This window comes from Phyllostomus discolor, chromosome X, assembly GCF_004126475.2.
Source record: "Phyllostomus discolor isolate MPI-MPIP mPhyDis1 chromosome X, mPhyDis1.pri.v3, whole genome shotgun sequence".
Taxonomy (NCBI): Eukaryota; Metazoa; Chordata; class Mammalia; order Chiroptera; family Phyllostomidae; genus Phyllostomus; species Phyllostomus discolor.
Window position 1 is genome coordinate 2,294,580 of NC_050198.1, and position 26,723 is coordinate 2,321,302.

Below are 26,723 nucleotides of genomic sequence, written 5' to 3' on the forward strand. Positions count from 1 at the left end.
CCAGACCTTGAATCTCCCACACAGCCAAGGAGCCCAGGATACTTTCAGTGGGAGGTGGCGTTCACACAACAAACTCTTTCCTCGGCACACCAGCGATTAAAAGAAAGGAAATGAAACTTTTCTTCTGATTCCCAGTACAAACTGTATTTTAGAGTAACCAAGTAGTTGCAGAAGATGAAGGGATGTTCTTTACTGGATAATTCGGCTACTATTTGTTGACAGGAAGGATGATAGAACTAGAAAATTAGCATTTGCAAGGGCAGGAGACATTCTTAGAATAGAGGAACCAGACCATCACCACCTTAGATCAATGAGTGCTCTCAATATCACGAACAGCAGGAGACCCTGACATGTTAATATCTTAGATGTGATCATGATATTGGATCCATAAAGAAAAATGTCCTCACTTTTTGTTAAAACAGCTCTTTTGGGGGATATAATTCACATACCATTCAATTCAGCCATTTACAGTGTAAAATTCAACGGCTTTTACTATATCCAGAGCTGTGCGCCTGCCTCCACAATCAGTTTTGGAACATTTTCATTAACCCCCAAAGAAACCCCATATCCTTTAGCCTTCGCCCACTCGTCCCTCCATCCTCCCATCCCCCAGCCCCAGGCAACCACTAACTTACTTTCTGTCTATAGATTTGCCCCTTCTGAGCATATTGGAATCATGCAATACTCGGTCCTTTGTGACTGGCTCCTTTCACTTAGCATACTGTTCTCAGGGTTCATCCACATGAATTATAATATATTCTGTTGTATGTATGGATAGACCCCATTTTATTTATCCGTCCACCAGTTGTTGGACATCAGGGTTGTTTACGTCTTTTCGCTGTTGTGCACAGAGTGCCACTGTGAACATTTATGCAAACTATTCATATGAGTACCTGTTGTCAGTTCTTTCCTCTCTACACCTAGGAGTGCAATTGCTGGGTCATATGCTAATTCTATGTTTAACTGTTTGTTTGTTTGTTTGTTTGACCCTGCCTGAGGTTTATTTGCACAAACACCATAGGAAGGCCCCGGCCCCAGGGGCACACCACCCTTCTGTCCTCACATCAGCAGACAGAGGCCCCTACTACAGAGCCTTCACAGGGGCCTGGGCACCTTTGGGAGCCTGAAACTGACCCTGAGCCGCAGCCGCATTTGCAGCCTGGGACTTGGTTTGGGCCATGGCCTTGGCCTTTGGCTGGCAGAGCTGGAGACCCTTGGTGATGCAGGCATGAGCAAGCTTGTTTCCCCAGCTTGGGGTGAGCAATATAAGCAAGTCGACTAAGCTTGCGGCTGCCACCCTTTGGGATCTTGGGCTTGACCTCCTTGGACTTGACCAGGGCCTTGATAACCTCAGCACATGCTCACATGGCCTTGGCGTTTGTTGGCCTGCATCTTCTTCGGGCCCTTCTTGTTGTGCTTCTTGGCAACGCATACGTTCCTCAGGAACCTGGGGTCTACCCCCTTGAGAGATTCATATCTTTGGGATTGGGGCTTCTTGATGCCATTTCTGTGCTGTTTAACTCTTTGAGGAACTTCCAGACTGTCTTCCAAAGCAGCTGCACCATTTTACATCCCCACTGGCAGTCTATGAAGGTTCCAATTTCTCTACATTCTCACCAACGTTTGTTGGTATGTCTCTTTAATTTTAGCTATCCAAGTGAGTGTGAAGTGGTATCTCCTTGTGGTTTTCATTTGCCTTTCCCTGATGACTAACGATACTGATCATCTCATCATGTGTTTATTAGCCATTTGGGTATCTTCTTTGGAGAAATCTCTATTCAGGTTCTTTGCCCATTTTTTTTCATTTTTAATAGAATTTATTTTTCTAGAGCTGTTTTGGGTTCTCAGCAAAGTTGAGTAGAATGTACAGAGTGTTCTCACAGACCCCCTGCCTCCACACAGCCTTCCCCACTATCAACATCCTGTACCAGCGAGGATACATTTGTTACCACTGATGAACCAAAACTGGCACATCATATTGATCTAAGTGCATAGTTTACATCAGGATTCATTCTTGCTGTTGTACATTCCATGGGTTTGGACAAATGTATAACGACATGTATCCACCATTATGGCATCATCCAAGACAAATCCTCTGCGCTCCTCTCTTCACCCCTCCTTTCTCACAACCCCTGGTAACCGTTCATCTTTTTACTGTCTCAGTAGTTCTGCCTTTTCCAGAAGTCAGAGGGCTGGAGTCATACACTATGTAGCCTTTTCAGATTGGTGTATTTCATTTCGTAAGGTGCATTTGAGGTGCCTGTGTGCATTTTCATGGCTCTATAGTTCATTTCTTTTTAGCACTGAAAACTAGTCCATTGTCTGGATGGACCACAGTTTATTTATCCATTCACCTACTGAAAGACATCTTGGTTGCTTCCAATTTTGGCAATTATGAAGAAAGGTGCCATAAACATCTACATGCACCTTGCCCATTTAAAAATTCTCTCTCTGCTGCCCTGGCTGGCATAGCTCAGTGGACCAAGTGCGGGCTGTGAACCAAAGCATTGCAGGTTTGATTCGCAGTCAGGGCACATCCCTGGGTTGCAGGCCACGGCCCCCAGCAACCACACAAGGATGTTTCTCCCTCTCTCTCTCTCTCTTTCTCCCTCCCATCCCTCTCTAAAAATAAATAAATAAAATCTTTAAAAAAACTGGCAACCTTTAAAAAAATTCTCTCTCTCCCTCGTTCTTGAGTTGTGGTCACTCTTATACATTCTAAATACAGGTCCCTCATCAGTATATGAATTGCAAAGATTTTCTCCCATGCTTTGCATTGTCATTGGTATCTTTTGAAACACATAAGTTTTTAATTTTGACGTTCAGTGGATTTTTGTTGTCGCTGCTTGTGCTTTTGGTGCCATATTAAAGAAATCATTGTCTAATTCAAGGCCATGAAGATTTATACCTATATTTTCTTTTGAGAGTTTTTTGTTTTAGCTCTTACATTAAGGTCTTTGGTCCACTTTGAATTAATTTTTGCATATGGTGTGATAACATCATTTTTATAGATGCAGACTAAAGAATTTAGGTGTGACTATATGTGGACTATAATTTAAAATACTTCAGGAAAAAATAGATGAATCAAATATGGCAAAAGTTTGACAGCTGCTGAGTCGAAGGTGATGGGTTTATGGTTGTTGCTCTTTACACTCTCTATTTTTTAAAATATCCAGTAAACGTTAATTTAAATATCAAAATATCCATTTGCTTTTTCCAACCATTTAAAAATGCAGAAATTTAGTTCACAGGCTGTACAAAAACAGGCAGCAGACCAGTTTGTCCACCTCTGGTTCAGATGATTCCTACTCATATTGAGGAAGAGCCCATAAAGATGTTATTTATTTTCAGAAGAATGTGTTACCCTCAGGCATGAGGATGACACAAAGCATTTCCCAGAAGAGGAGGTATAAAAGCCACTAGCTGTGTGGAACTATATAATTACAATTAAATACAATTTTGAAAAAGTCAGTTCCTTACACTAGCCATAATGAAGTACTTCACAGCTAGAGAACATTTGTATCATTGAATACTCACAGATCAGAATACAACAGCAGTTGAAATGGCCTCACATTTATTAATGAACCAACTGCACAAAACAAATCAGCAGAGAAAAGTCATGTTTTCTGATAAGTCTGCAAACCTGTGATGCTTTGGTTCGCAGCCCACGCTCAATCCACTGAGCTACGCCAGCCAGGGCTATTTATTTATTTAATCCTCACCCAAGGATATGTTTATTGATTTGAGAGACAGAGAGAGAGAAACATTGATCAGTTGCCTCTCATAGGCACTGCCACCAGGGATGGAACCCACAACCCAGGTATGTGCCCTGACCAAGGATGGAATCCAGGACTTCTTGATGTATGGGACTACACCCAACCAACTGAGCTACCCAGCCTGGGCTAAACTTTCGCATTTTATAATTTGGTGTAAATTAGTTGTCACATTGCTAATAAAAACACAAGACAGAATGGATGAATCAAGGTGTCTTGGCACTGCTCTTAGGGACCAGTGTTCTAGAGCTTCTCCCTGTAATATGGGAACTCCTAGGGACAGGTGGCTGTTGAGCACTTGAAATACGGGGAGTCCAAATTGAGATGTGCTGGAGGTGTAAAGTATACATTGGCAAGTTTTGATTTGGGACTGGATGGTAAATAATTTAGGCTTTGTGGGCCAAGAGGCAAAAGGGAGAGGGAAATATATTGGTACTTATATAATGACAAAAAACAAATGTTCACAATGTTTTTATTGACGAAACCCAAAATAGTAATAATTGAGTACAGTTTTTTTGTTTGTTTTTTTTGCAGTGCGCACCTATGAGAAGAAACGAGTTCTTTCTACAGGGGGATATTTCTCTTAATTGGAGTGCAAAGGTAGTGTAGCTATTATCATATGGATTGCAAAAGATCCCGTGTGAAAACAACAGCTCTCAGGGATGAAGAGGCAGTGCTGTGCATGTGGCCTTGGGCCACCGTGTGCAGACCCTTGTAGTTGGACACCAGTCGTGTGCAAAGAGTTTGGGGGGATTGCGGGTTGAGGGAGTCACTCCTGGTTGCGAGACTTGTGCATCGCCTCTTGCAGCACTCTCCCTAAGTGCCCAGTTCATCTGGTTCATTAGCTTTCCCCCCAGAAGCAAGATTTGTGGCCTGGAGGGGTCCGAGGGAGGAGGCACCTTAATGTTTCAGGACTACCCAGAGATTCCAAACCTAGAGCCCTGGGGCTGTGGTCAGCCACTTCCTCCCAGCACCCTCCGGATCTCCCTCCGCTGCTGCTCACCCACCCACTCCAAGGGCGCTCCTCCCCCACCCCCTCCTAGGGCGCTCCTCCCCCACCCCCTCCAAGGGCGCTACTCCCCCACCCCCTCCTAGGGCGCTTCTCCCCCACCCCCTCCTAGGGCGCTACTCCCCCACCCCCTCCTAGGGCGCTACTCCCCCACCCCCTCCTAGGGCGCTTCTCCTTCACCCCCTCCTAGGGCGCTACTCCCCCACCCCCTCCTAGGGCGCTGCTCCCCCACCCCCTCCTAGGGCGCTTCTCCTCCACCCCCTCCTAGGGCTTCTCCTCCACATTCGCAGGTTGCTCCTCCCCATTCGCAGGTTGCTCCTCCCCCTTCGCAGGCTGCTCCTCCCCCTTCACAGGCAGCTCCTCCCCACCACTGGAGCTCCACCAGCGGGTCCAGCCGCTGCGCTTTCTAGTTCCTCCCCCGGCCCCGCCCCCCGAAGCCCCGCCCCCCGCAGCTCCGCCTCCCATATCTACTCTTCGCCGGTTCCTCAGTCCGCCCGGCAGCCGCGCTTTCCCGCTCGTGCAGCCGCTACTAGTGTCACCGCCGCCTCCGCCTCGGTCGCGCACCCGTCGAGCCTCAAGATGACCAACATCGTGCTCTTCAGCGGCAGCTCGCACCAGGACCTGTCCCAGCGTGTGGCCGACCGCCTCGGCCTGGAGCTGGGCAAGGTGATCACCAAGAAGTTCAGCAACCAGGAGACCAGGTGGGGACCCCGCCGGGCCGGGGAGGGCGCCGGGAGCTGGGCTGCGAGGCCGGGCAGGGCGCTCCCCCTTCCGGGGCGGGCCAGCCACGACGCGGCCTCCGCGCCACCGTCGCGGCGCCCCGGAAAGCCTAGGAGGGCGGCCCCAGCCCGGAAGGGCAACCTGGGGGCGGTCACAGCGCCTTGGAGCGCGGGGGGCACAGCGGGCGGGAACCGCCGGGGTGCGGGACGGGCGGGCATGGCTGCCCTGGGTGCGCTCGCCCCGGTTTCGTATCCCTACCGGGCCGATCCCAAACCCCGCGTGCTCGGGAAGGTTCCGCCCACGCCGCCGCCACCCCTCGGTGTGGGGAGCAGCGTGGTAACAGCCACCAGGTGACTGTTCGGAGCAGCCGGGGCACAACCCTTTGCGTTCACCAGCGGGTGTGGTGGTGCCCAGGGTTTAAAGACCGTGGGAACTCCGGGGGCGCACGTGTCGGGCTGCCTTACGCTTCCTCTAATTTTTCTGCCTCAGAAAAGGATACACTTGCAGCTCCTTCGCAGTTCTGGGACTTGGCGGGGTCCAGGAGCCAGGTCGTGGCTAGAGTGTAAGCGCCACGCGTGTCTCAGGTCCACAACGAGCGCCCGCCTCTGCTCATTGAAGGCAGGTGGCGGCCCCTTTCTCCACCTGCCTGAATCTTCAAAGCTTTTTAACTGCGGTCATTTCACGTTGGTGTCAGTTTCAAGTTGGTGTCGTTTCTCCCCGCTCTCCCTTTACAAATCTAGCGCTGCACACGGTTGCTGATCATTTTTTTTCTCTCCGGCCAAGACCCACTTCAACCCTTGCAACAAGTGGTGCTGGAACAATGGGTGCCACCTGCAAAACAAACAAACGAAATCCTCCGTCTGTAATTCCCTCCATTGGAAAAATTAGGCTTGAAATAGATCATGTAGACCTCAATATAAAGCCAGAACCGAACATTTCTAGATGAAAAAAACATAAAGGGAAAAGCTTGGTGACCTTGGGTTAGGCAAAACATTTGTTAGATTCTGAGGTGTTATAGTACTCCTAATGGGGAAGGTGGTGGTCATTTTCAGCTTTTTAGGAGAGGTCAATGCCTTCTTCCCCGTGGGAAATCATAATTACAGGGCCCTGATGATAATATAGGTGAAGAAACATTTGTGACTGAGTAGAAGGTGGTATTAATGCTCGGAGTCCTTCGACTAAAGAAGGCCTCTTTGTATAGTTTTATCCAAAAGACCTGGGGGGTGGCAAGGGCTCAGGAAAAAGAGAGTATAGCTACGTTTGAACGCTGCAATATTTTGCCAGCCCTACAGAAGTTTCAGTCGTGTTCAGATCACGAGGAGAATGGGATAATAGTTGTTCTTCAGGGGGTGGTATCATAGACGTGAAGGAGAAATTTCTGGATAAAGTGCATTTTGAAAGCAACTATGTCACTCTTCAGTGTTATCTCGTGTAGCCCATCCCTCGGCTGCTAAAGAATGTGGTTAATGTAGATGAGAGGTCCATTGTGAAGTCAGAGTTTCATGTCTGCTGGGTCAAACTCACTCAGACAATGAAGTAGGAAAGTAGACGCAATTTCATTTGGTTTTGAGTGTTTAATAACTACCACTTGCTGAATTAGAAATCATAAGGTCTCAAAAACCATTCCATATAAAGTCTTGGAATTGCTTATATAGTTGTATTCTTTGTTTTGAATATCTAAAAGGTTAACTTCTTTACTTGGCTATGAACTGTGTAGGTCCAGAGGCTGATTTTTATCAATAATCCTCTGTGTACCAGGGACTGTGCTAGCCATCCACTTTATACTGTGTGCCCCTAAGACCAGAAACAGAAGGGTGAAAGGAAGAGAGTACGGATTCAGTTCCTGTAAGGGGTCCCTCCGTGAATCTCTTACGGAGCCAGGACTGGAAATCTTGTTTGCTGTCTCCTGGTCATCGCTGCTCCCAGTCCCAAGTTTTCAAACACTACAGAACTGGACCCCAGTCTCCTGATTTTACCTTCCCATCTCTAAAGCATTTCACATTTGAGGCAGGTGCCTGCCCCAGCGTTGACTGTAGCCACCAAAATGCCATGATGACACCCTAGGACAACACTGAGGATGGTGTCTGAATGTCTATTGTGACGTTTTATCCCGGTCAGTTAACCTGCCCATGGAGTTCTTAGCTGTGTTGTAAAACCCAAAGTTCTGATTATCATTTGTTGGGTAACATATCACCCCCAGAACTTCATGGCTTAAGACAATAATTGTTTATTTGACTCTCAGATCTGCAGTTTGGGCACGGTGCAGGAAGGAAGGCTTGTTTCTGCCCCATCTGGTGGCATCTAGGACAATAAACTGGCACCAGAGGACCCTCTTCTAAGATGGCTTACTCACGTGGCTGGTTAAGTTGGTACGAGCGCATGCCTGGGAGGTTGGTTAGCAACCTCAGTACCTCTCCCCTGGGCTGCTTGAGCCTCCTCCTCACCTGGAAGCCAGGTGCCAAGCATGAGTATTCCAATAGACAGGATGCGGGAGCTACCAGTGTGTTAAGGCCTGGGCATCATCACTTCTGTCACATTCTACTGTCAGGCAGAGTCCTCCCAGATCTGAGAGGAATCTTTTTTTTTTAAGATTTTATTTATTTATTTTTAGAGAGGGAAGGGAGGGAGAAAGAGAAAGAGAAAGAGAGAGAGAAACATCAATGTGCGCTTGCTGGGGGCCGTGGCCTGCAACCCAGGCATGTGCCCCGACTGGGAATCGAACCTGCGATGCTCTGGTTCGCAGCAGCCAGCACTCAATCCACGGAGCTACGCCAGCCAGGGCTGAGAGGAATCTTCTTGATGGAGAAAGTGTTCAAGAGGCCGAGGCCATCTTTGAATGACCACATCCATTCATTGTTGACTCAGATAAACTCACCAGCCTTCTTATTTAGGGATCAGTCAAGATCCTTTGTGCTAAAGAGCCACATGGATGCTGCCTTCTGGCCACAGTTTTTTCAAAGTCCTAGAATAAAGATCAGCCGTGATCCTTTTTTTTTTTTTTTTTGAGGAGAAGCAGGAATAGCTTTGGGAAAAAGTTGCCATGGTAATAGGATTTTCTGTCCTCCCCTGGACTTCTAGGCATATGAGGATTGGGGTTCCTTGGGAAAACTAGGCCAAAGAGGCTGAAGTTCGGTGATAAACAGTTATCACACCAGGAATTGGCAAACTTTATGTCCAGATAGTGAATAGGTTAGGGTTTGCTGGCCCTGTCGTCTCTCTAGCACCGTACCGTTCTGTAGGCTGGAAGTGCAGCATGGGTCACTGCGTTCTTTCTGGAGGCACTGGGGGTGGGGGGAGTCCATTCCCCGGCCATTCCCAGGTTTTAGAAGCTGCTCACAGTCCTTCACTCTCAGCCCCTTCTTCCATCTTTAAAGCCAGCAGTGAAGTGTCTCTCTGACCCCCCCTTCAGTCTTCACATCTTTCTGTGACCTCTCCTGTCTCCCTCTTCCATTTGTACAGACCCCGTGATGACATTGGTCGGCTAGAACAATCCAGAATAGTCTCCGTATTTTAAGGTCAGCTGATTCCAGCTGCCCTTCATTCCAGCTGCTACCTTGCCATGCAAACCAACAGATTTCAAAGGTTTAGCAGATGACAAAAATGTTGCTAAAGAGGCCATCGTTCTGCCTACCCCATCATTCTCAGCCCGGGGGCTGCAGATGGCTGGCCCATGAAGCTATGTAGCGCCGTGACTTCCAAATGGACTTCATCCCAGGGGTGACGTGATGTTCACAAGGGAATCCCATTTAGCTCCTTCGCCCTCGAAGACAGGAGGCAGTGCATAGAATTCCGTCTGTCCCTCTCATCCTGACAGGTTGGCACTGAACTGTTTTTATCCCTAGTTGAGCACCTGCAAGAACAGGACCAACGTGCTCTTACCAAAACTCACTTCCAGGTCGTGTCAACTTGGAAAACTTCACGTTTGTCTTCTCATCTACTTGAGGTTGGGGAGAAGCTTCTCTTGATTCAGATAGGCTCCTATATGGTCTCTCGAATGTCCCTTGTGTTTACATTTTCTTTAGAAATGGGCTCTTTTAATAATAACATTGAAGCCCTGGCTGGTGTAGCTCAGTGGATTGAGCTCGGGCTGCGAACCAAAGTGTCGCAGGTTCGATTCCCAGTCAGGGTATATGCCTGGATTGCAGGCCATAACTCCCAGCAACCCCACATTGATGTTTCTCTCTCTCCCTCCCTCCCTCCCTTCCTGCTCTAAAAATAAATAAATAAAAAATATTAAAAAAATAATAACATTGAGTATACATGGCTTCTGGTAGCAGGAGGCGGGATAAAAGTAAATACATGCCTTACTTGCGATTTTAAAATAAGATTCAATGGCTTTGCTTTTGGGATGTGCCTTTTATTTACAGTCACTTCTGCAAGGTGGCAAGTGCATTTCTAAAAATCATCACACTATGCAAAATGGTACAGTAAAAACCACAGGGCTTATGAGAAGAATGGAGTTAGGGACACAACACTAAAAAACTTCCTTTGTGACATATTTTTTTAAAAAAGATGGAAATATAATAAAAATGGTAAAACACTTTTTACACGTATTACATGTTCAAAAAATACATAAATGCTACAGTAAACATGGTACTTTCTGGTGAAAAGGACCTGCAGGTTGCTTGCTAAAGTGGTTCTTGGAGGGGTTGGAGCTTGAGTTGTGAGGAGTTCAAAGCGGGGGTGACCAGAAAGGCTGGGGAGCCCTGGCAGGTGTGGCTCAGTGGATTGAGCACCACCTGCAAACTGAAAGGTCACCTGCTCAATTCCCAGTCAGGGCACACACCTGGGTTGCCAGCCAGGTCCCCAGTAGGGGGCACGTGAGAGGCAACCACACATTGCTGTTTCTCTCCCTCTCTCCCTCCCTTCCCCTCTCTCTCTAAAAATAAGTAAAATGTAAAAAAAGAAAAGAAAAATGCTGGGCAAAGTTGTGACAGCAGATGTGGGTGGGTGTGGCTGTTGTGCTCCAGAGGGGGCTGTGTCTGCGGACTATTTCTTAGCGTCTCCACTTCATCTTCTGGGTTCTCGTGGGAAAGCAAATGCAGAATTCCTGTTATGCTCAAATTGTTTCTAATATATCAATGACCAGGGAAAATTTGGCCTTTTTGAAAACAAACGTTTAAGCAGAGCTGACACTGTCCTCGATTCTCAGCAACACCCGGAAGGACCAGCCTGAGCACGTGGAACGGACGTGCCAGCCATGGGCAGGTTGGCTCTCAGGTTGAACATGCAGGCTTCCGTCCCCCAAATTCAGCAATTTCCCAGCATGCAATGTTGAGAGACTTTCAAAGCTCCTATTTACTCTTCTCAAGAAGCTACTGGAAGGTGCCAGTCAGCAAAACAAGGAAGTACACCAAGAAAGAGCACAGAAAGTGGGAAATGGTTTGGGGCAGAGGGAATCCCTGGGGGCAGCAGACGGCGCCAAAAGGGCCCAGGTCAGACGGCTCTGGGCAAGTTGAGGCAGGATAATGAAGTGGAGATAGCACTTGAGGTCTCTGACCTTGTGGGATTCTGTTAGCCCCGTGTTTAGGCTGGATTTCGTATTCAGCACTTAAAAAACTTTGCAGATGAGAAGATTAATTTCCTCTAGGGATTCAGCACTTAAAAAACTTAGCAGATGAGAAGATTAATTTCCTCTAGGGAAAACAACCCCCCAAAACATTGTGCATAAAAGGGAAATAGTATAAACTTTGCTTTAAGCTTACTAGACGGGCTCAGCTCTGCTCAGCATTTCTATAGTAAAAATGTAGCACTCATATTTGGGTAGAATATTGATCGATATTGGGGTGATAGCCAGATGAGGTGGGGCAGGGGGGCTGCGTACCAAGTGGGTGATGAGACAGGGAGGAAATAGAGAAATAGAAAAATCCTTATTTTCATGGTATGGAGTCTTATATGGTGGCTAGAGTAGGAAATCAAGAGGAAGCCATACAAACATTAGCTGGAGACTTGAAGATAAATGTCAAAAAAACTTTACCAAGTGTCGAAATTGGTCGCCTCTGGGCTGTTGGTTCTAAGCCTTACAGAATGATTTGAATTTTTAAAGCAATGTGCATATGTGCCTTTCATAAACATAAATAATTAAATATATTTCGCAGGAAAGAGTTAACACAGCAGGACCAAGACAGATTTCTAAGAAGCACATAAGGTCGCCTCACACATGAGAAAGGCCTGCTTGGAAGGTGGCCCTTGCCTGGCCTCTAGGAACTTAGCTTCAGCTGGGGTTGCCTCCATTCATTCCCTGATAGGAAGGGTTCACTGCGTGAACGGCGTGGTTAATGCTGAATGCCTGGGAATCTGGGACTTTGGTATGTGCCAGGCAGATGGTGCCTGCGTGACCAGCCCCCCAGTCAAATCCCGAGTCTCTTAGTGAGCGTCCTTGGTACACAGCGAGCACTTCACATGCGTCGTCACAGCTCATTGCTATGGGGGACCTAAGCTCCACCTGTGTGACTCCACTGGGGACGACCCTCAGGAGCTTGCACCTGGATCTGCCCTGGGCGCCTTTGCCCCCGGCTCATTGTGCTCTGTACCCTCTCGCTGTAATACACCACACCCGTGAATACACCTGTCTGCTCCGTCCTGGCCAGGCATCAAACCTGGGGGGGTCCAGGGGCCCCCACACAATAGAAATATGCTTGAGGATTCACGGCTGCTGTTTTTTTCTTCCCTAAGTGTGGAGATTGGTGAGAGCGTGAGAGGGGAAGATGTCTACATCATCCAGAGCGGCTGCGGCGAGATCAACGACAACCTGATGGAGCTGCTGATCATGATCAATGCCTGCAAGATCGCGTCGTCCTCCAGGGTGACCGCCGTGATCCCGTGTTTCCCGTACGCGCGCCAGGATAAGAAGGATAAGGTAGGAGAGCCGTGTCCTGTGGGAGGGCCCTGCTCTGGGTTCCCGTCACCTCTTCTTTTTCTCACGGTACCTTAGGATATCTAGAAAGTGTTTGCCTTCTATTTGAATGATCAAGTAACCATGCCTTTTCACCTTGGCTTTTTCAAAGGGTTGTCTTGAGCCAGCCATCATGTTAATATGGACAGATAGAGGACCAGTGAAAGCATAATATTTTTGCAGGTCTTAAAATACCATTGCCGCCCTGGCTGGCATAGCTCAGTGGATTGAGTGCGGGCAGTGAACCAAAGCATCACAGGTTCAATTCCTAGTCAGGGCACATGCCTGGGTTTCAGGCCACAGCCCCCAGCAACTGCACATTGATGTTTCTCTCTCTCTCTTTCTCCCTCCCTTCCCTCTCTAAAAATAAGTAAATAAAATCTTTTTAAAAAACGTTAAAAAAGCCCTGGCTGGCATAGCTCAGTGGATTGAGCACGGGCTGGGACCAAAGTGTCCCAGGTTCGATTCCCAGCTAGGGTACATTCCTGGGTTGCAGGCCATAACCCCCAGCAACCGCACATTGATGTTTCTCTTCTCTTTCTCCCTCTCTCTCTCTCTCTTTCTCTCTCTCCCCCCCTTCCCTCCCTAAAAATAAATAAATAAAATCTTAAAAAAAAAACGTTAAAAAAATACCATTCCATCTGACAGCAGCAATTTTCCACCTTTTCCACCTCATGGTACACTTAAACAAATTGTAAACTTGCTGCAGCACACCAAAAAATACATTTTTGCCAAAAGAAAGGTATAATTTTGGTTCATTCACAGTGGTGGCTGCTGTTGTGTTGGCCCTTGTCATTTTTTTTCTTATTTGACAGTCTAAGGGAAAAGCGGCCAGCGCCCCCTGACTGAATAGTCAGGTACTGCATGTTGTACAAATTCTGCGGCATGCCGGTTAAAAGTCGCTGTTCCATACTGATGAAATGGTTGCGTATCTTTGTGCTGGTGGATAGAACTAAGTACCCACTCGCACACTCACGCCCACCCAGTGAGCACAAAAACCAGGGTGGGGGCGAGTGAGAAGCAGGTCACTGGGCTGTATCAGCGCCAGTATCCTGGCTGGGATACTGGACTATAGTTTTTCAAAATGCTGTATACCATGAGGAAAAACTGGCTGAAGGACACATGCATCATTTCTTATCATTATCTCTTTTTAATCTTTCAAGAGAATGAAGCTAATGTCTATGAATGATTCTTTTAGTAACACTAGTTCAATAGGAGTGGCCTTGGGGAAAACCCAGACAAGTTGGAGTGGAGGGGTACTTTAAAGGGAATTGTATTAGTTTCCTAGGGTGGCGTAATGAATTAACACAAACTGGGTGGCTTAAATAAAAGAACAGAAATGTATTGTGTTTTCCCATTCTGGAGGCCAGATGTCAGTGGGCAGAGCCTGCTCTGAGGATGTTAGCGGGGAGCCTTTCTTGCCTCTTGTGGTTTCCAATGGCTCCTGGCAATCCTTGGCTTCTGGAAGCATCACTCCCATCTCTGCCTCTGTCTCCGAGTGGCCTTCTCCCCTGTGTCTCTTCGCCTGTCTTAGAAATGGACAGTCATTGGATGTACGGCCCACCCTAATCCAGAATGATCTCATCTTGCTCTTTCCCTTCGTTATCATCTGCAAAGACCCCGTTTCCAAATGAGGTCACATTTTGAGGTTCTGGGCGGACATGAGCTGTGCGAGGTACCATTCAGCCCACCGCAGGGATCCACTCTTAAGCTGTTTTCTGCTCTACATCTTAGGAATGGCCGTTCCGTCAGGTTCCACATGAACCCTCCCAGTTCATAAGACACCCTGCTATTCTGTCATGTGGTGACTGATTGTGAGAAAGCTTTTCCCTGGCACACCTCCTTTTATCTTCATAGTTCATTTTTTGAAACAGCGTAAGTTTGTAAAACAGCCACAAGATCCCCTCATGTGTGAAAACATTGCCTTTATAAGTTTGAAGTCGTATACCAAGGTGGTGTGGTTTCCAGAGCCCGTGCCGAACACAGCTTAGTTCATTGGTTCCTGAAATCTTGTTTTTTTAAGATTTTATTTATTTATTTTTAGAGAGGGAAGGGAGGGAGAAAGAGAGAGAGATAGAAACATCGGGGTCATGGCCTGCAACCCAGACATGTACCCTGACTGGGAATCGAACCTGCGACGCTTTGGTTCACAGGCCACGCTCAATCCATTGAGCTACGCCAGCCAGGGCTATGTTCCTGAAATCTTGATCTCAGGGACACCGTTCTGCACTTGACATACGGTTTACAATATACAGATTAGAAGGGGTCAGCAACCTTTTTCTGTAAAAGGCTGTGTGGTGTCTGTGGCAACTACCTAGCTCTGGCTGTGTATCAGACAGAGACAATAAGTAAATGACTGGCGTGGCTGAATTCCAACAAAACTTGTATTTACGGACACTGCAATATGAATTTCGTATAATGGTCACATGCCATTGAAGTGTTCTTTTGATTTTATTCCAGCTGCATGGTCATGTAAAAGCCATTATTAGCTCACAAGCAATACAAAGACAAGTGGCTGGCCTGATCTGGCCCGCGGGCCGTAGTGTGCGGACCCGCCCCGCATTATAGCACCCGTTGCTTGCGTGCGCATCCATCATGTCGTGACTTAGCTTTAGCTCAGGGCCACCAAAACGTTAGGTCACATCTGCTGCTGTGAAGCATATGACCACCCACATGTTATTTATGGAGCTTCTTTTATTTAAACTTGATTTGCAAGTTTTATGTGCATTTTTAGCTGCTAAATTTCAGTCTTTTACTTTGTCCCAGCCGTGTGAACTGTTGTTTCAGCTGTTCCTCTCGTCTGTTTCCATGGCATGGGGTAGCATCTCGTCCTTGTCCCTGTCCTAAAGGAACTAATATTCTGCTGCTCTGTCTTCGCCAGGTAGCAACAGGGTTAGGGAAATGTATATTCTGTTTATTCTGTAATTTGCAGTCAGGTTCTCCTTTCACTTCTAGTAGCTTTTGTATTGGGGGCGAAGGTATTTGATCATCATAACTTCTTCCGTAGATTCCTTTATCATTACAGGGCCCTTTCCCACTGAGATTTGTAAACTAACATCCCCTGTAACTGATAAAAACACTGAGACTCCCACATTCTTGGTTTGCAACTATCTGATTTGCCACTGTTTCCAAGGTCTTGCGTTTTCAAGCTTTGTTTCTTATGCATTCGTAGTGCACTCTTGGTTATATAGGGGAGCCAGCACTGGCTGGTCTCCTGCCGCACAGGGGATGCGACATGCTCCTGATCTCTGACCTCCAACGGCCAGCAGTGCCCCTTGCCCCTGGATTGTCAAAAAGAGCCCCACAGAATTCTGAAAACTCCAGTGGGTTTAGCTGTTCCGTGCATCTGTGTCATCTAACTGGCGCTCTATTCGTTTTCCCATCGCAGGACGTGTAGACAGGTTTGCCATTTGGGGCCATTGCAAGCATGTGTTCCTTTCCCTCCCCCCGACCCTTTCTTCACCACTGTGCTGTACTCATGTGTGTTTCACATTAGAGAAACTGAGGAAGGAATCGTGGGGGGGCCGTATGAATTGCCTGTTGCCACCACAGTGCATTGCCACAAACTGGGCAGCTTAAAACAACAGAAGTATATTCCCTCACACTTCTGAGGCCAAAAGCGGGAAATCAGGCTGGGGTGGCGCTCCCTCCACGGGCTCTGGGGGGCGCTCCTTCCTGGCCTGTTCCAGCTTCTCCGGCTTGAGGCCTCATCACTCCACCCTCTGCTTCCGTGTTCACATGGCCTTCTCTTGTCTCTGTCAGACCTCTCTCTCTCTCTGTCTTTTTAAGATTTATTTATTTATTTTTAGAGAGGGAAAGGAGGGAGAAAGAGAGAGAGAGAAACATCAATGTGTGGTTGCTGGGGGCCATGGCCTGCAACCCAGGCATGTGCCCTGACTGGGAATTGAACCTGCGACACTTTGGTTCGCAGCCCGCGCTCCATCCACTGAGCTACGCCAGCCAGGGCTAGATCTCTCTCTTGAAGGGTACACGTGGTAGCCTCCTGGCCCTCCAGGATAATTGCCCGATCTCAGAACTCTTCCCGTCATCACACCTGCAGAGACCTTCTTTCCAAGTAAGGGAACAGTTACCCAGGTTCCAGGGATGACGACCTGATGTCTCTGGGGCCACCGTTCAGCTCACTGCAGGGCCCATTCAAGGAAGTCATTAACGTGTTGATAAATGGCCATTTTAAAGATAGTTCAAGCTTGAGGTAGTGGCATTATTATATCATTTATCATCTAAGCCAGCGCATTTGAGAGCTGGAAAGGAGCTCCGTGAGTAATTACGCCAGGAAACAAGTGTCCACCCTGGCCGTCCCAGGTGTGTCTGACATATGGCCACCCTTTTACAGGTGTCTGGCTTTGGGACTGCCCTTGGGGCTGGCCATGACGTATAGATTGTTCTGGCACTATTATTTCTGCCAAGTCTGTATAGTCAGTGCGCCTCGTATTAAAACAATTGCAGAGACAGTTCCATTCTTTCACCAAACTGGTCAAAAGGGAAATCCCTCATTTTGGCTGGCATTTCAGGTATGGTGTGCCATTGTATTTTGTTTTTGAAGTGGCTGCTAATAGCTGTTAATAATTGTTCTACCCATTTCCTAGGTCCAGTGGATTGCCTTTGTATTGGGAAACTGTATTGAAGTGGGGTAACAGGTAATTGATCTGCTTCGGAGCCCCAAAAAAGCTGGAGCCTTTGAACCATATCCAAAGCTTGTTTCATCATCTCAGACCTCACTGGTCCCTTTTAAGCAAGCCCTGTATGTCTGCAAATTTTATTTTTGGTTTTGCTTATATGTGCAAGAGACCAGGGACAAGTTCCGACAGTGAAGGAAGGGTCTCATAAATTGGATGCTTCAGCACGATGCAACACTACCACAGAGAACGGTCACACTGCAGTATTCACTGTAGAATTCGTGGTGCAGCGTGGTCTGAGCTCCGGGGTGCCACCTTCAGAATTGGGCGGACTCGGGCCTGAATTTCAGTGCCATTATTTTCTGGGTTCATCCTTCATAAAAGTAGCTTAAATTCCTTGTGCCTTTAGTTTCCTCATCCGTAGATTCAGAATAATATTTGCTACTATTTATAAAGTACTTAGCAGAATCCCCCCCCCCCCCACACACACAAAGGTGTCATTTTTTTTTTAGCCTCACCTGAGAACATGCTCATTGATTCCAGAGTCAGGGGAAGTGGGGGCGGGGAGAGAGAGGGAGAGAAACATGGATGTGAGAAAGAAACATCAGTCAGGATGTTGATGCTCTTGTATGCTCCCAACTGGGGACCAAATCTACAACCTGGCCATGTGCTCCAACTGGGAATCAAACCTGCAACCTCTCGGTCCAGGAGACGATGCTCCAACCAACTGAACCACACTGGCCAGGGCCAGGTGTCAAGTTTTTTAGGCTTTGTAGACCACTGGGCAGAGACAAATGGCTCGGCTCCACCATTTTCACATGAAAGCAGCCATATATCACATGTCAGTGAAGGGGCGTGGCTGTGTTCCACTAAACCTTTATGGGCATAGCAATATGAATTTCATGTACTCTTCAAATGTCACAATATACTCTTCTTCTTTGGATTGTTTCTCAGCCCCTTAAAAATATAAATTCCGTTCTTAACTCACAGGTTGTACGAAACCACACCACAGGCCAGGCCTGGCCCACAGAGCTCTGTTTGCTGATACCCACTCCAGGGGGCACTCAGTAATTGCTAGTTTCTGTTCCCAGTAAAAGCAGTATGACATGTCCCAGCCAGTGTGGTTCAGTTGGTTGGGCATCTTCTGGCAAAGTGAAAGGTCACCGTTTTGATTTGTGGTCAGGGCACGTGCCTAGGTTGCAGGTTTGGTCCCTGGTTGGGGTGCGTGCGAGAGGCAGCTGATCAGATGTTTCTCTCTCACATTGATGTTTCTCTCCCTCTCTCTCTTCCTCCCTTCCCCTCTCTCTAAAATCAAAAATTTAAAAATAAATAAATTTAAAAAGTAATAGGACATGGGGGCAAGACTGCAAAGAATTACTTCGGAGGTGATAGAGGACTTGTAGCTTTTTCGCAAACTATTTTCAAGGTTCCGTTCTCTTTTCAATGAAATTGTTTCTTTTTACTTCTTTTTTTTAAAGATTTTATTTATTTATTTTTAGAGAGGGAAGGGAGGGAGATAGAGAGAGAGAGAAACATCAATATGCGGTTGCTGGGGGTCATGGCCTGCAACCCAGGCATGTACCCTGACTGGGAATCGAACCGGCGACACTTGGGTTCACAGCCCGCGCTCAATCCACTGAGCTATGCCAGCCAGGGACTCTTTTTTACTTCTTAACTGAAGAAAGAAAATTGGGGACCATTGTTTTGATTCGAATTTCTCCAATCTTGTCTATTTCTCAAGGTTGTCAAATGTATACTTTCAGCAGGGTGGCATCTGATACACTGCTTGAGGCTTGAAATAGCCCGAGAGCCTTTGTCACAGTTGGGCTGGCCCACGAAACCTTTTGACCTTTATCCATGTCTCATTAGGGTAGTCTAACGTTTTATTTTTGATTACTGTACTTTGACTCTACCTTTGTTGAAATGTCAGGTTCATTTTCCTTTTTATTGGCTGTGAAGTCAGCTAACTTGTAAATCATTTTTCATGCAAGATTCAGCTGGGCCTTGAGCCAAAGGATGAAACAGTGCTAAAACCAAATATGTGAAGAAGGTCCTGTGGTTTGGATCTCAGAAGGACAACGTGCTCGATGTAGTAAGAGCGAGGACCAACCAGAGGAATCTTCCTGCCGGCTAGAAACTTGTAGGGAGAGTCCCGAGTTGACTAGTGTTGCGAGTCAGACTGTATTACAAAGAAGTCCCAGTAATCAATTGATTCTTTTAGCTATTCTGCAATTTTGGTAAACTAAGGAAGTCTCACAGTCCGTGAGGCTAATGATGAAGCCTTGGAAACTTGCTGTTAACAGAGATTCTATTAGGAGATAATTATCAAAGATAAGCATCGCATGCAAGGTACAGAGCTGTGTGCTATAGATGACCTGGAAAGTCTCCAAACCCAGTTCTCTGTCCCTGAGGGTCTAGTTGTGAACCCCGACATCCATATATATAGATGATGTCCTCACATCAGTCTTTCAGCAGATGGTCCCAAATGGTGGGGAGGCCCAATGCTGAGCCAGTGCCATGTCCCTTCAGAAGGGACAGATCCTTTCTTTCTCGAGTTCTCAGAGTGCCTTCAAGTTTGGAGACCTGAACCAGCTATGGAGGATCAAACGAGTTGGCTGAGCAGAGACGGGGTGAAATGCAGGGGCGGCAGGTGTATGGCTGTGACAGCACTTGAAGTGTCCCCCAGAAGAGGCAGAGCAGCCCAGGACAGACTGCAGGGAGGACCCTTGTGGCAGAGGGACATGTGCAGGAGGGCCAGCTCTCAGTAGCGAGAGCTAGACTGGCCCGCGGGCTTTTTATCCCAAAGGTAGCATGGAACAGAACAGGGGAGTGAGTGGTGAAAACGTGCATGATCATAGGTAGTTAGTTGAGAAGGTTGAAAATTTTTTTAAAAACGAGAGAAATATTAGCCCTGGCTGGCGTAGTTCAGTGGATTGAGCACAGGCTGCAAACCAAAGTGTCGCAGGTTCGATTCCCAGTCAGGGTACATGCCTGGGTTGCAGGCTATGATCTCCAGCAACCACACCTTGATGTTTCTCTCTCTCTTTCTCCCTCCCTTCCCTCTCTAAAAAGAACTAAAATAAAATCTTTAAAAAAATGAGAGAAATATTTTCCCATAATCTCACTATCTAGAAACATTGCCTATTAACATTTTGGGGCATTCCCTCTAATTCTTTGCGTGTTGAAAAGAAATTTGTGTGTGTGTGTGTGTGTGTGTGTGTGTGTGTATTTGCATATGTATATATATTATCTTAAAGTAATGTTTCCTTTTTTAAAAAAAGAATGGTATATTAGCATACAAATTATCTGTTAACATCGTAATGTAATTCCTTTCTGTGTGTTTTTACCTGAATATACTCTGTGTGTGTGTGTGTGTGTATTTAACAGGAATCATTGATTTTAACTATTGCAAATGAACTCTCTTTTCACCTTTATTGAGCTATAAATAGCATATAACGCTGTGGAAGTTTGAGTGAAATGTTTTAACATTTTCTTTTTATATTTTATAAAAAGAAAAATATAAAAAACATTTTATATTTTCTTTTCTTTGTGGCTGGCATATAGGAATGCTATTGTTCACAGCAAATTGCTGAACTTCTTTCCTAAGTCTAATCATGTCTGTGTAGTCTCTTGGATGTTTTTCTTTTTGATGCAGACAGAGGTATTGTGCATAATTTATGATGCGGAAGCTGCAGCTGTGGAGAAGTTAGGTCACTCGAAGGCAGCAAATCACAGTGCACCCACTTTTGTAAATAGGAAATTCTCCATCCCTGTAAGGTGTTCTTTCTTCGATCTGGTTTTTGTGTGATTTCTAACACTGAGCATTGGCTCCCAGTTGCAGGATGCAGCCTCCTGTTTAAACAGCCGGCCTTGGCTGGCGGGGCTGTGCAGGAGGTGGCCCTGCCTCCCTGTCCGGTGTTCACACTCTCCCCCGCAACACCACCTGTGACCAAACTGGACTTCGTTCGTGCAGTTCCTGGGTGTGATCTCAGCCCGGGCCACGTCACACGTGCCGCTCTTTCTGGAGCACTGGTCTCCCTGCCTCTGCCAGCCTGCACAGCGGTTTCTTCAGATGGCCTCTGCCCACAAGCCCCTTTAAACTTCGTGTCCTCCATGCTAGTGTCTCTCTCAGTACCTCTTCTTCTACACGCTTGTCCTGATTTGAATTAGTCTGATCATGATATTACACGTAAACCGTTTGTTGGCTGCTTTGACATTTGTTCTCCATACCCAGTGCTGAGCCTTGCGATAGTATATGTAAATAGGAAATATTTGGTGAACAAAATGAAACAAATACTTATTGTTGTTAAAACATGTAATTTACACCCTGGCTAGCGTAGCTCAGTGGATTGAGCGCAGGCTGTGAACCAAAGTGTCTCAGGTTCGATTCCCAGTCAGGGCACATGCCTGGGTTGCAGGCCATGACCCCCAGCAACCGCACATTGATGTTTCTCTCCCTCTCTCTCTCTCTCTCTCTCTCTCTCTCTCTCTCTCTCTCTCTCCCCCCCCTCCCTTCCTTCCCTCTCTAAAAATAAATAAAATCTTTTAAAAAAACATGTAATTTACTATTGCCAATTAAATAATGTAGAGTCATTGTTCATTTTCTTTATTCACATGTTATAGATCAGCTGTGATTTATCTTTTTCATGTCAACCTCGGTGGGAGGAATCCGAAGGTACCTGTCTCTTCCCAGCTCTTTCCCTGTCATAAAAGCCATGTCTTTATATTTCAGAGTCGTGCTCCGATTTCCGCGAAACTCGTGGCCAATATGCTCTCGGTTGCCGGGGCGGATCACATCATCACCATGGACCTGCATGCCTCTCAGATCCAGGTTCTGGCACTTTCTTTCTTGCCCTCGGTTGTGATTGGGGGCTCCGTGCAGGTGCTTAAATCCTGTTCATTGTGAAGTGACATATTTTTCGAAGGAGGAGGTAATGTGACTTGGGGTTGGTTCTTCCCCTTGACTGAACTTGGAAATGCAATTTCACGTTGATATCGCCTGTCTCTGCCACCCCCTCATCTCCAGTCAGTTTTGGAGGGGTGGGAATATCATCTGGGCAGTCCCCACCAATAAGAAATGGGACTAAAATATTTTGATTAAATTCTTTTAAAATTAAGGAAAGGGAATCTGTTGAAAAGGCTTCCTTTGAATAAAAAAAACCCCTCAAATTTTATGTAACGAAAGATCATCTTTTCCAAAGCCCTGCCATGTGACACTCATTTCTCCCTGCAGGGGTTCTTTGACATCCCTGTGGATAATTTGTACGCGGAGCCCGCAGTCCTGCAGTGGATTCGTGAGAACATCACCGACTGGAGGAACTGTATCATTGTTTCCCCGGACGCGGGTGGAGCCAAAAGGTAGGCACTGGCCACACCGGGCATACTTCTGCATTTGCTGATCGCTTTGGCCCTTTCTCGTGTATTGGATAAGGAAACATGTTTGAAATTCCTTAATACTTGATTTTGCAAATGAGCCAATAAGGAGCCGACAGGCTTTGCCTCCAGAACGGAGTGCTGTCGTCTTTGTCAACATTTCATCAGTCACGAGAGAGAGAAAAAATTCATACACACACAAGTATCTGTTTTTAGCAAAGAGGATATTTTGAGGTTTTTTAAGTAATTTTTGTTCCTGATTATAAAAGCAAAAGCCTAATTGGAAGATGAGGCTTTTAATTAGCAACATGATCAACTAAGCTGGTCTTTCCTACTACAAGCACTTGGAAATGATAGCCAAAATAGAATCTGAGAAACAGAAATATACATTCATAGAACACCAGTATAGCTCCTCTTTCTTCAAGAGAGAAAGGGAGCTGTCTAGGTCTAAGAAATGAAGAAGGGCTGAAAGCTGTACTTGGGTGGCCTGAGGGTCAGGTGTCAAATCCAGAAAGAGTAAGGTGACAGGTGTGTTAGTACCCACATAGGTGCTTCCAGAGAGAACGGGGGTGAAAGAATAACTTCTCCCCTGCAGACAGAAGGAAAGCCAGGTTTCACCAGCGTCTTTGAATGGGCGGGGTGGGGGGGGGGAGAACACAGGCACCTGTGAGACATCAGAGCAAGGCCTGTGCCATGTGTCACTGTGCGGTGGGTTAGCCTCTGTCCCCGTGCGGCGGGAACCCCTATGCTGAAAAGATTCCCATTAAAATCGGTCCCAGGCTGCAAAGCCACTGCAGAGGGACACTTCCACAGGCCCAGCTGCTCAGGAGGTACTCCCTGCTGAAGTCCACCTAATCATGCCTGCTGATCCAGGTCACTGGGCCACAGAGAGCCAGCACCACGGGGTGACAGAGCAGTTACTAGCCGTAACGTAAGTTAGACAGAGAGACTGACGTGGCGCTGATAGCATCAGAGTGCGAGCACACTGAATGGCATAGGAAAACTGTAGGAGCAGCAAATCGGGGGCGCTTTGCAGAGACTCGAGGGATTAAGGAGCAGTAGCTACAGAGCGCTGTACTGCAGGTGAAGCATGGTGACTCACTCAAAGTGACCTTGTCGAACTATGCGCCTGCCCTCTGGGAAGGAAGAAAAAGTGGAATGGAGTTTTAACACCTGGGTAGATGGCTCATAGGAGAGGTGAAAGAGATCTTTCTGTCCAATCGCGCTGTAAGAAAGCAAAGAGCTAAATGTGCCGTGAGAGACCAGTGACCATCAGGCTTTAGGGCGTCTTTAAAATGTAAATGCCCACCCCTCCTTTGGCTCCCTCATCCACCTATGGCCCAGCTAGGGACCTAGAATTAAACTTAAAAGCTGCAGAATAGCCCAGAAAGTGAAGGTCCTGAATCTTACAAGAGCCCCTTAGTGCACTAAGCTGCTGTTGCTAGCGCTTAGGGTCCCAGCACAGAAGAGGAGGAATAACAGGGCTCAGCTGGAGATGGGTCTCTAACAGCAGCAGGGAGTGGCCACTGAAGGAGCTCACAAATATCTATGAGACAGAAGCAGAGAGTTCATTTGCAAAGACCCCAGCTGGGCAGCGATAGGGTGGGGAGAAGTACCATATCAGAGCCCAGCGCTGAGTGTGGTGCTCGCAAACGTGCCGCAGCCAGGCCCTCCAGGTGCAAGACACCGCGTGAGTGTTGTCTGCTTAAGCAGACGGGACTATGGCCAACATTTTGGAGTAATTCCTTGTGGCAGTGCTTGCCATTTGCATGGGAACTTACTTAGGTCGCACGGTGGAATCCGTATCCCATATGGTAAGTCCGCGGGCCTGATGGAAGGTTAGAGGTGAACAAGTGGGCCAAGAGGCACATGAGCATGCCATGCAACTTGTGATTAATAAGCGCTTTATTGGCAAATAATTCACATACCTCAGTTTGCACAGTTCAAGTGCGCAGTTCAGTGGTTTGCAGTCTAGTCACAATTTGTGTATCCATCTAATTCTAGAACATTTTTTATCACCCCTCCCCCACAAGAGGAAATGCCATACCCATTAGCATTCGCTCCCCATTCCCTCCTAGCCCCTGACGGTCACTCATCAGCTTTCTGTCTCTGTGGAGTTGCCTGCCTGGAAATTTGACATAAATGTAATCAGACAATATTATGTGCCTTTGTGTCAGTTGTATTCGTTCTTTTTAAAAAAAAAGAAAGAGAGAGAGAGAGAGAGAGAGAGAGAGAAAGCCCTGGCTGGCATAGCTCACTGGATTGAGCGCGGGCTGCGAACCAAAGGGTCGCAGGTTCGATTCCCAGTCAGGGCACCTGCCTGGGTTGCAGGCCAGGTCCTCAGTGGGGGCCACATGAGAGGCAACCACACACTGATGTTTCCTTCCCTCTCTTTCTCCCTCCCTTCCCCTCTCTAAAAATAAATAAAATCTTTTAAAAATATAAAAAATTAAAAAAATAAAAACAAAAAAATTACTTTGGCAGGTAATAAGCCAAAAAAAAAAAATAGATTCCACAAACTTTTGTTGCCTTTTCCTATCCCAATCATATATTTTAATATATAGTGTGGAAATATAGTGCTCTTAGCAAACCTTCAAATAGGATAGCATCCCCCATTTCCTTCTTAATGACCTCTATTCTTTCCAGTGTCCAAATTACGATATTCAAACATCTGTCTCCTTTTTATTTCATACAAGTGGTGATATGCTGTACATACTCCTTATGTATATAAACTTACTTTACTCCACTGTTTTTTTTATAGCTGGGTCATATTCCATTGTATTTGTACGTTACGATTCTTTGAACCACTTTCCCATTCCTCATTCATAGACTGTTTGTACTGTCACGCGCCACTTCACGACGGGAACGTGTTCTGAGAGTTGCATCATTAGGCGATGCATCATTGTGTGAACACAATAGAGTGCGCTTATGCACGCCTAGACGGTACAGCCTCCTACACACCGGGCTGTCCGGTATAGCCTGTTGCTCCCAGGCTACAAACCTACACAGCTTGTTACTACACTGAACGCTGCAGGCAGTGGTAACACAACGGTCAGTCTGTGTGTATTTAAACATCGAAAAGGTACAGGAAGAATACAGGATGAAAGACACAAAACCATACACCTGTACAGGTACTTAGCAAGAACGGGGCCTGCAGGACCGGAAGCTGCTCCAGGTGGGGCAGCGAGGGAGGTTAGTGCCAAGAAGGCTGAGGACACCCGTGTGCACTACTGTAGTCCACTGTCCACTTACATTTATTTTAAAAATGTCTTCAGTAGTAAATTAAACATAGTGTACTGGGATGCTTTTTACTTTATAAACTTGACAGTTCTTTTTAGCTTCCTGACTCCTTTGTAATGACACTTAGCATAAAACAGACACATTATACAGGCGTACAAAAATATTTTATATCCTTATTCTATAGGGATTTTACTATTTTTATTTTTTTAAAGATTTTATTTATTTTTAGCCAGAGGCAAAGAAAGGGAGAGAAACATCAATGTGTGGTTGCCTCTCGAGTGCCCCCCACCCAGGGACCTGGCCCACAATCCAGGCATGTGCCCTGACTGGGAATCGAACCAGCGACCCTTTGATTCACAGGCTGACACTCAATCCACTGAGCCACACCAGCCAGGGTGGATTTTACTATGTTTAAATTGATTTTTTACTTTTGAAATTCTCTTGTTAAAGACTAAGACACACAGCCCTGGCTGGCATAGCTCAGTGGATTGAGCGCGGGCTGCGAACCAAAGCGTCGCAGGTTCGATTCCCAGTCAGGGCACATGCCTGGGTTGCAGGCCATGGCCCCCAGCAACCAACTGCACATTGATGTTTCTCTCTCTCTATCTCCCTCCCTTCCCTCTCTAAAAATAAATAAATAAAATCTTAAAAAAAAAAAGACTAAGACACAAACACACATTAGCCTAGGCCGGCACAGGGTCAGGATCACTAGTGTCACTCACTGTCTTCTGCCTCCCCATCTTGTCCCACTAGAGGGTCTTCGTCTCCTATGACAACAGTACCTTCTTCAGGAACACCTCCCGAAGGACCTGCCTGAGGCTCTTCTTGAGGAGGTGTCACTTTTTTCGGAGACATGTTTGAGGCCTCTCTGTTCATGAAAACCTTTCCATGCTGGGTTGCTGAGGGTAAGGTCAGGCACCCTTCCAGGCATGTTTATGTTCCATGAAGGTCTGTTCTTACCTTTGGCCTATTCTGTCAGCCCGAGGCCTTTTCCTTTGTTCTGAAGAATGCCCACAGGCAAGAGGTCACACTTTGGGTTCTTGTGTTTGCAGGGGTGGGGGGGGTGTTCAGATACA

At 46.7% G+C, this 26,723-nt stretch overlaps 1 protein-coding gene and 1 pseudogene across 1 annotated transcript in view; one reads left to right on the plus strand and one right to left on the minus strand.

Moving 5' to 3' along the window:
• Positions 1 to 1,014: 1,014 nt before the first annotated feature.
• LOC114505565 lies at positions 1,015 to 1,977 on the minus strand (annotated as a pseudogene).
• Positions 1,978 to 5,231: 3,254 nt separating this feature from the next.
• The window catches only part of PRPS2 (phosphoribosyl pyrophosphate synthetase 2), a 30,862-nt gene continuing 9,370 nt past the window's right edge, over positions 5,232 to 26,723 (plus strand). Inside the window, exons 1-4 of the mRNA XM_028523315.2 lie at positions 5,232 to 5,483; positions 12,178 to 12,361; positions 21,767 to 21,865; positions 22,268 to 22,392. Coding sequence (XP_028379116.1) covers positions 5,362 to 5,483; positions 12,178 to 12,361; positions 21,767 to 21,865; positions 22,268 to 22,392 — 530 coding nt within the window. The 5' untranslated portion in view covers positions 5,232 to 5,361. The remainder of the gene's footprint in view (positions 5,484 to 12,177; positions 12,362 to 21,766; positions 21,866 to 22,267; positions 22,393 to 26,723) is intronic.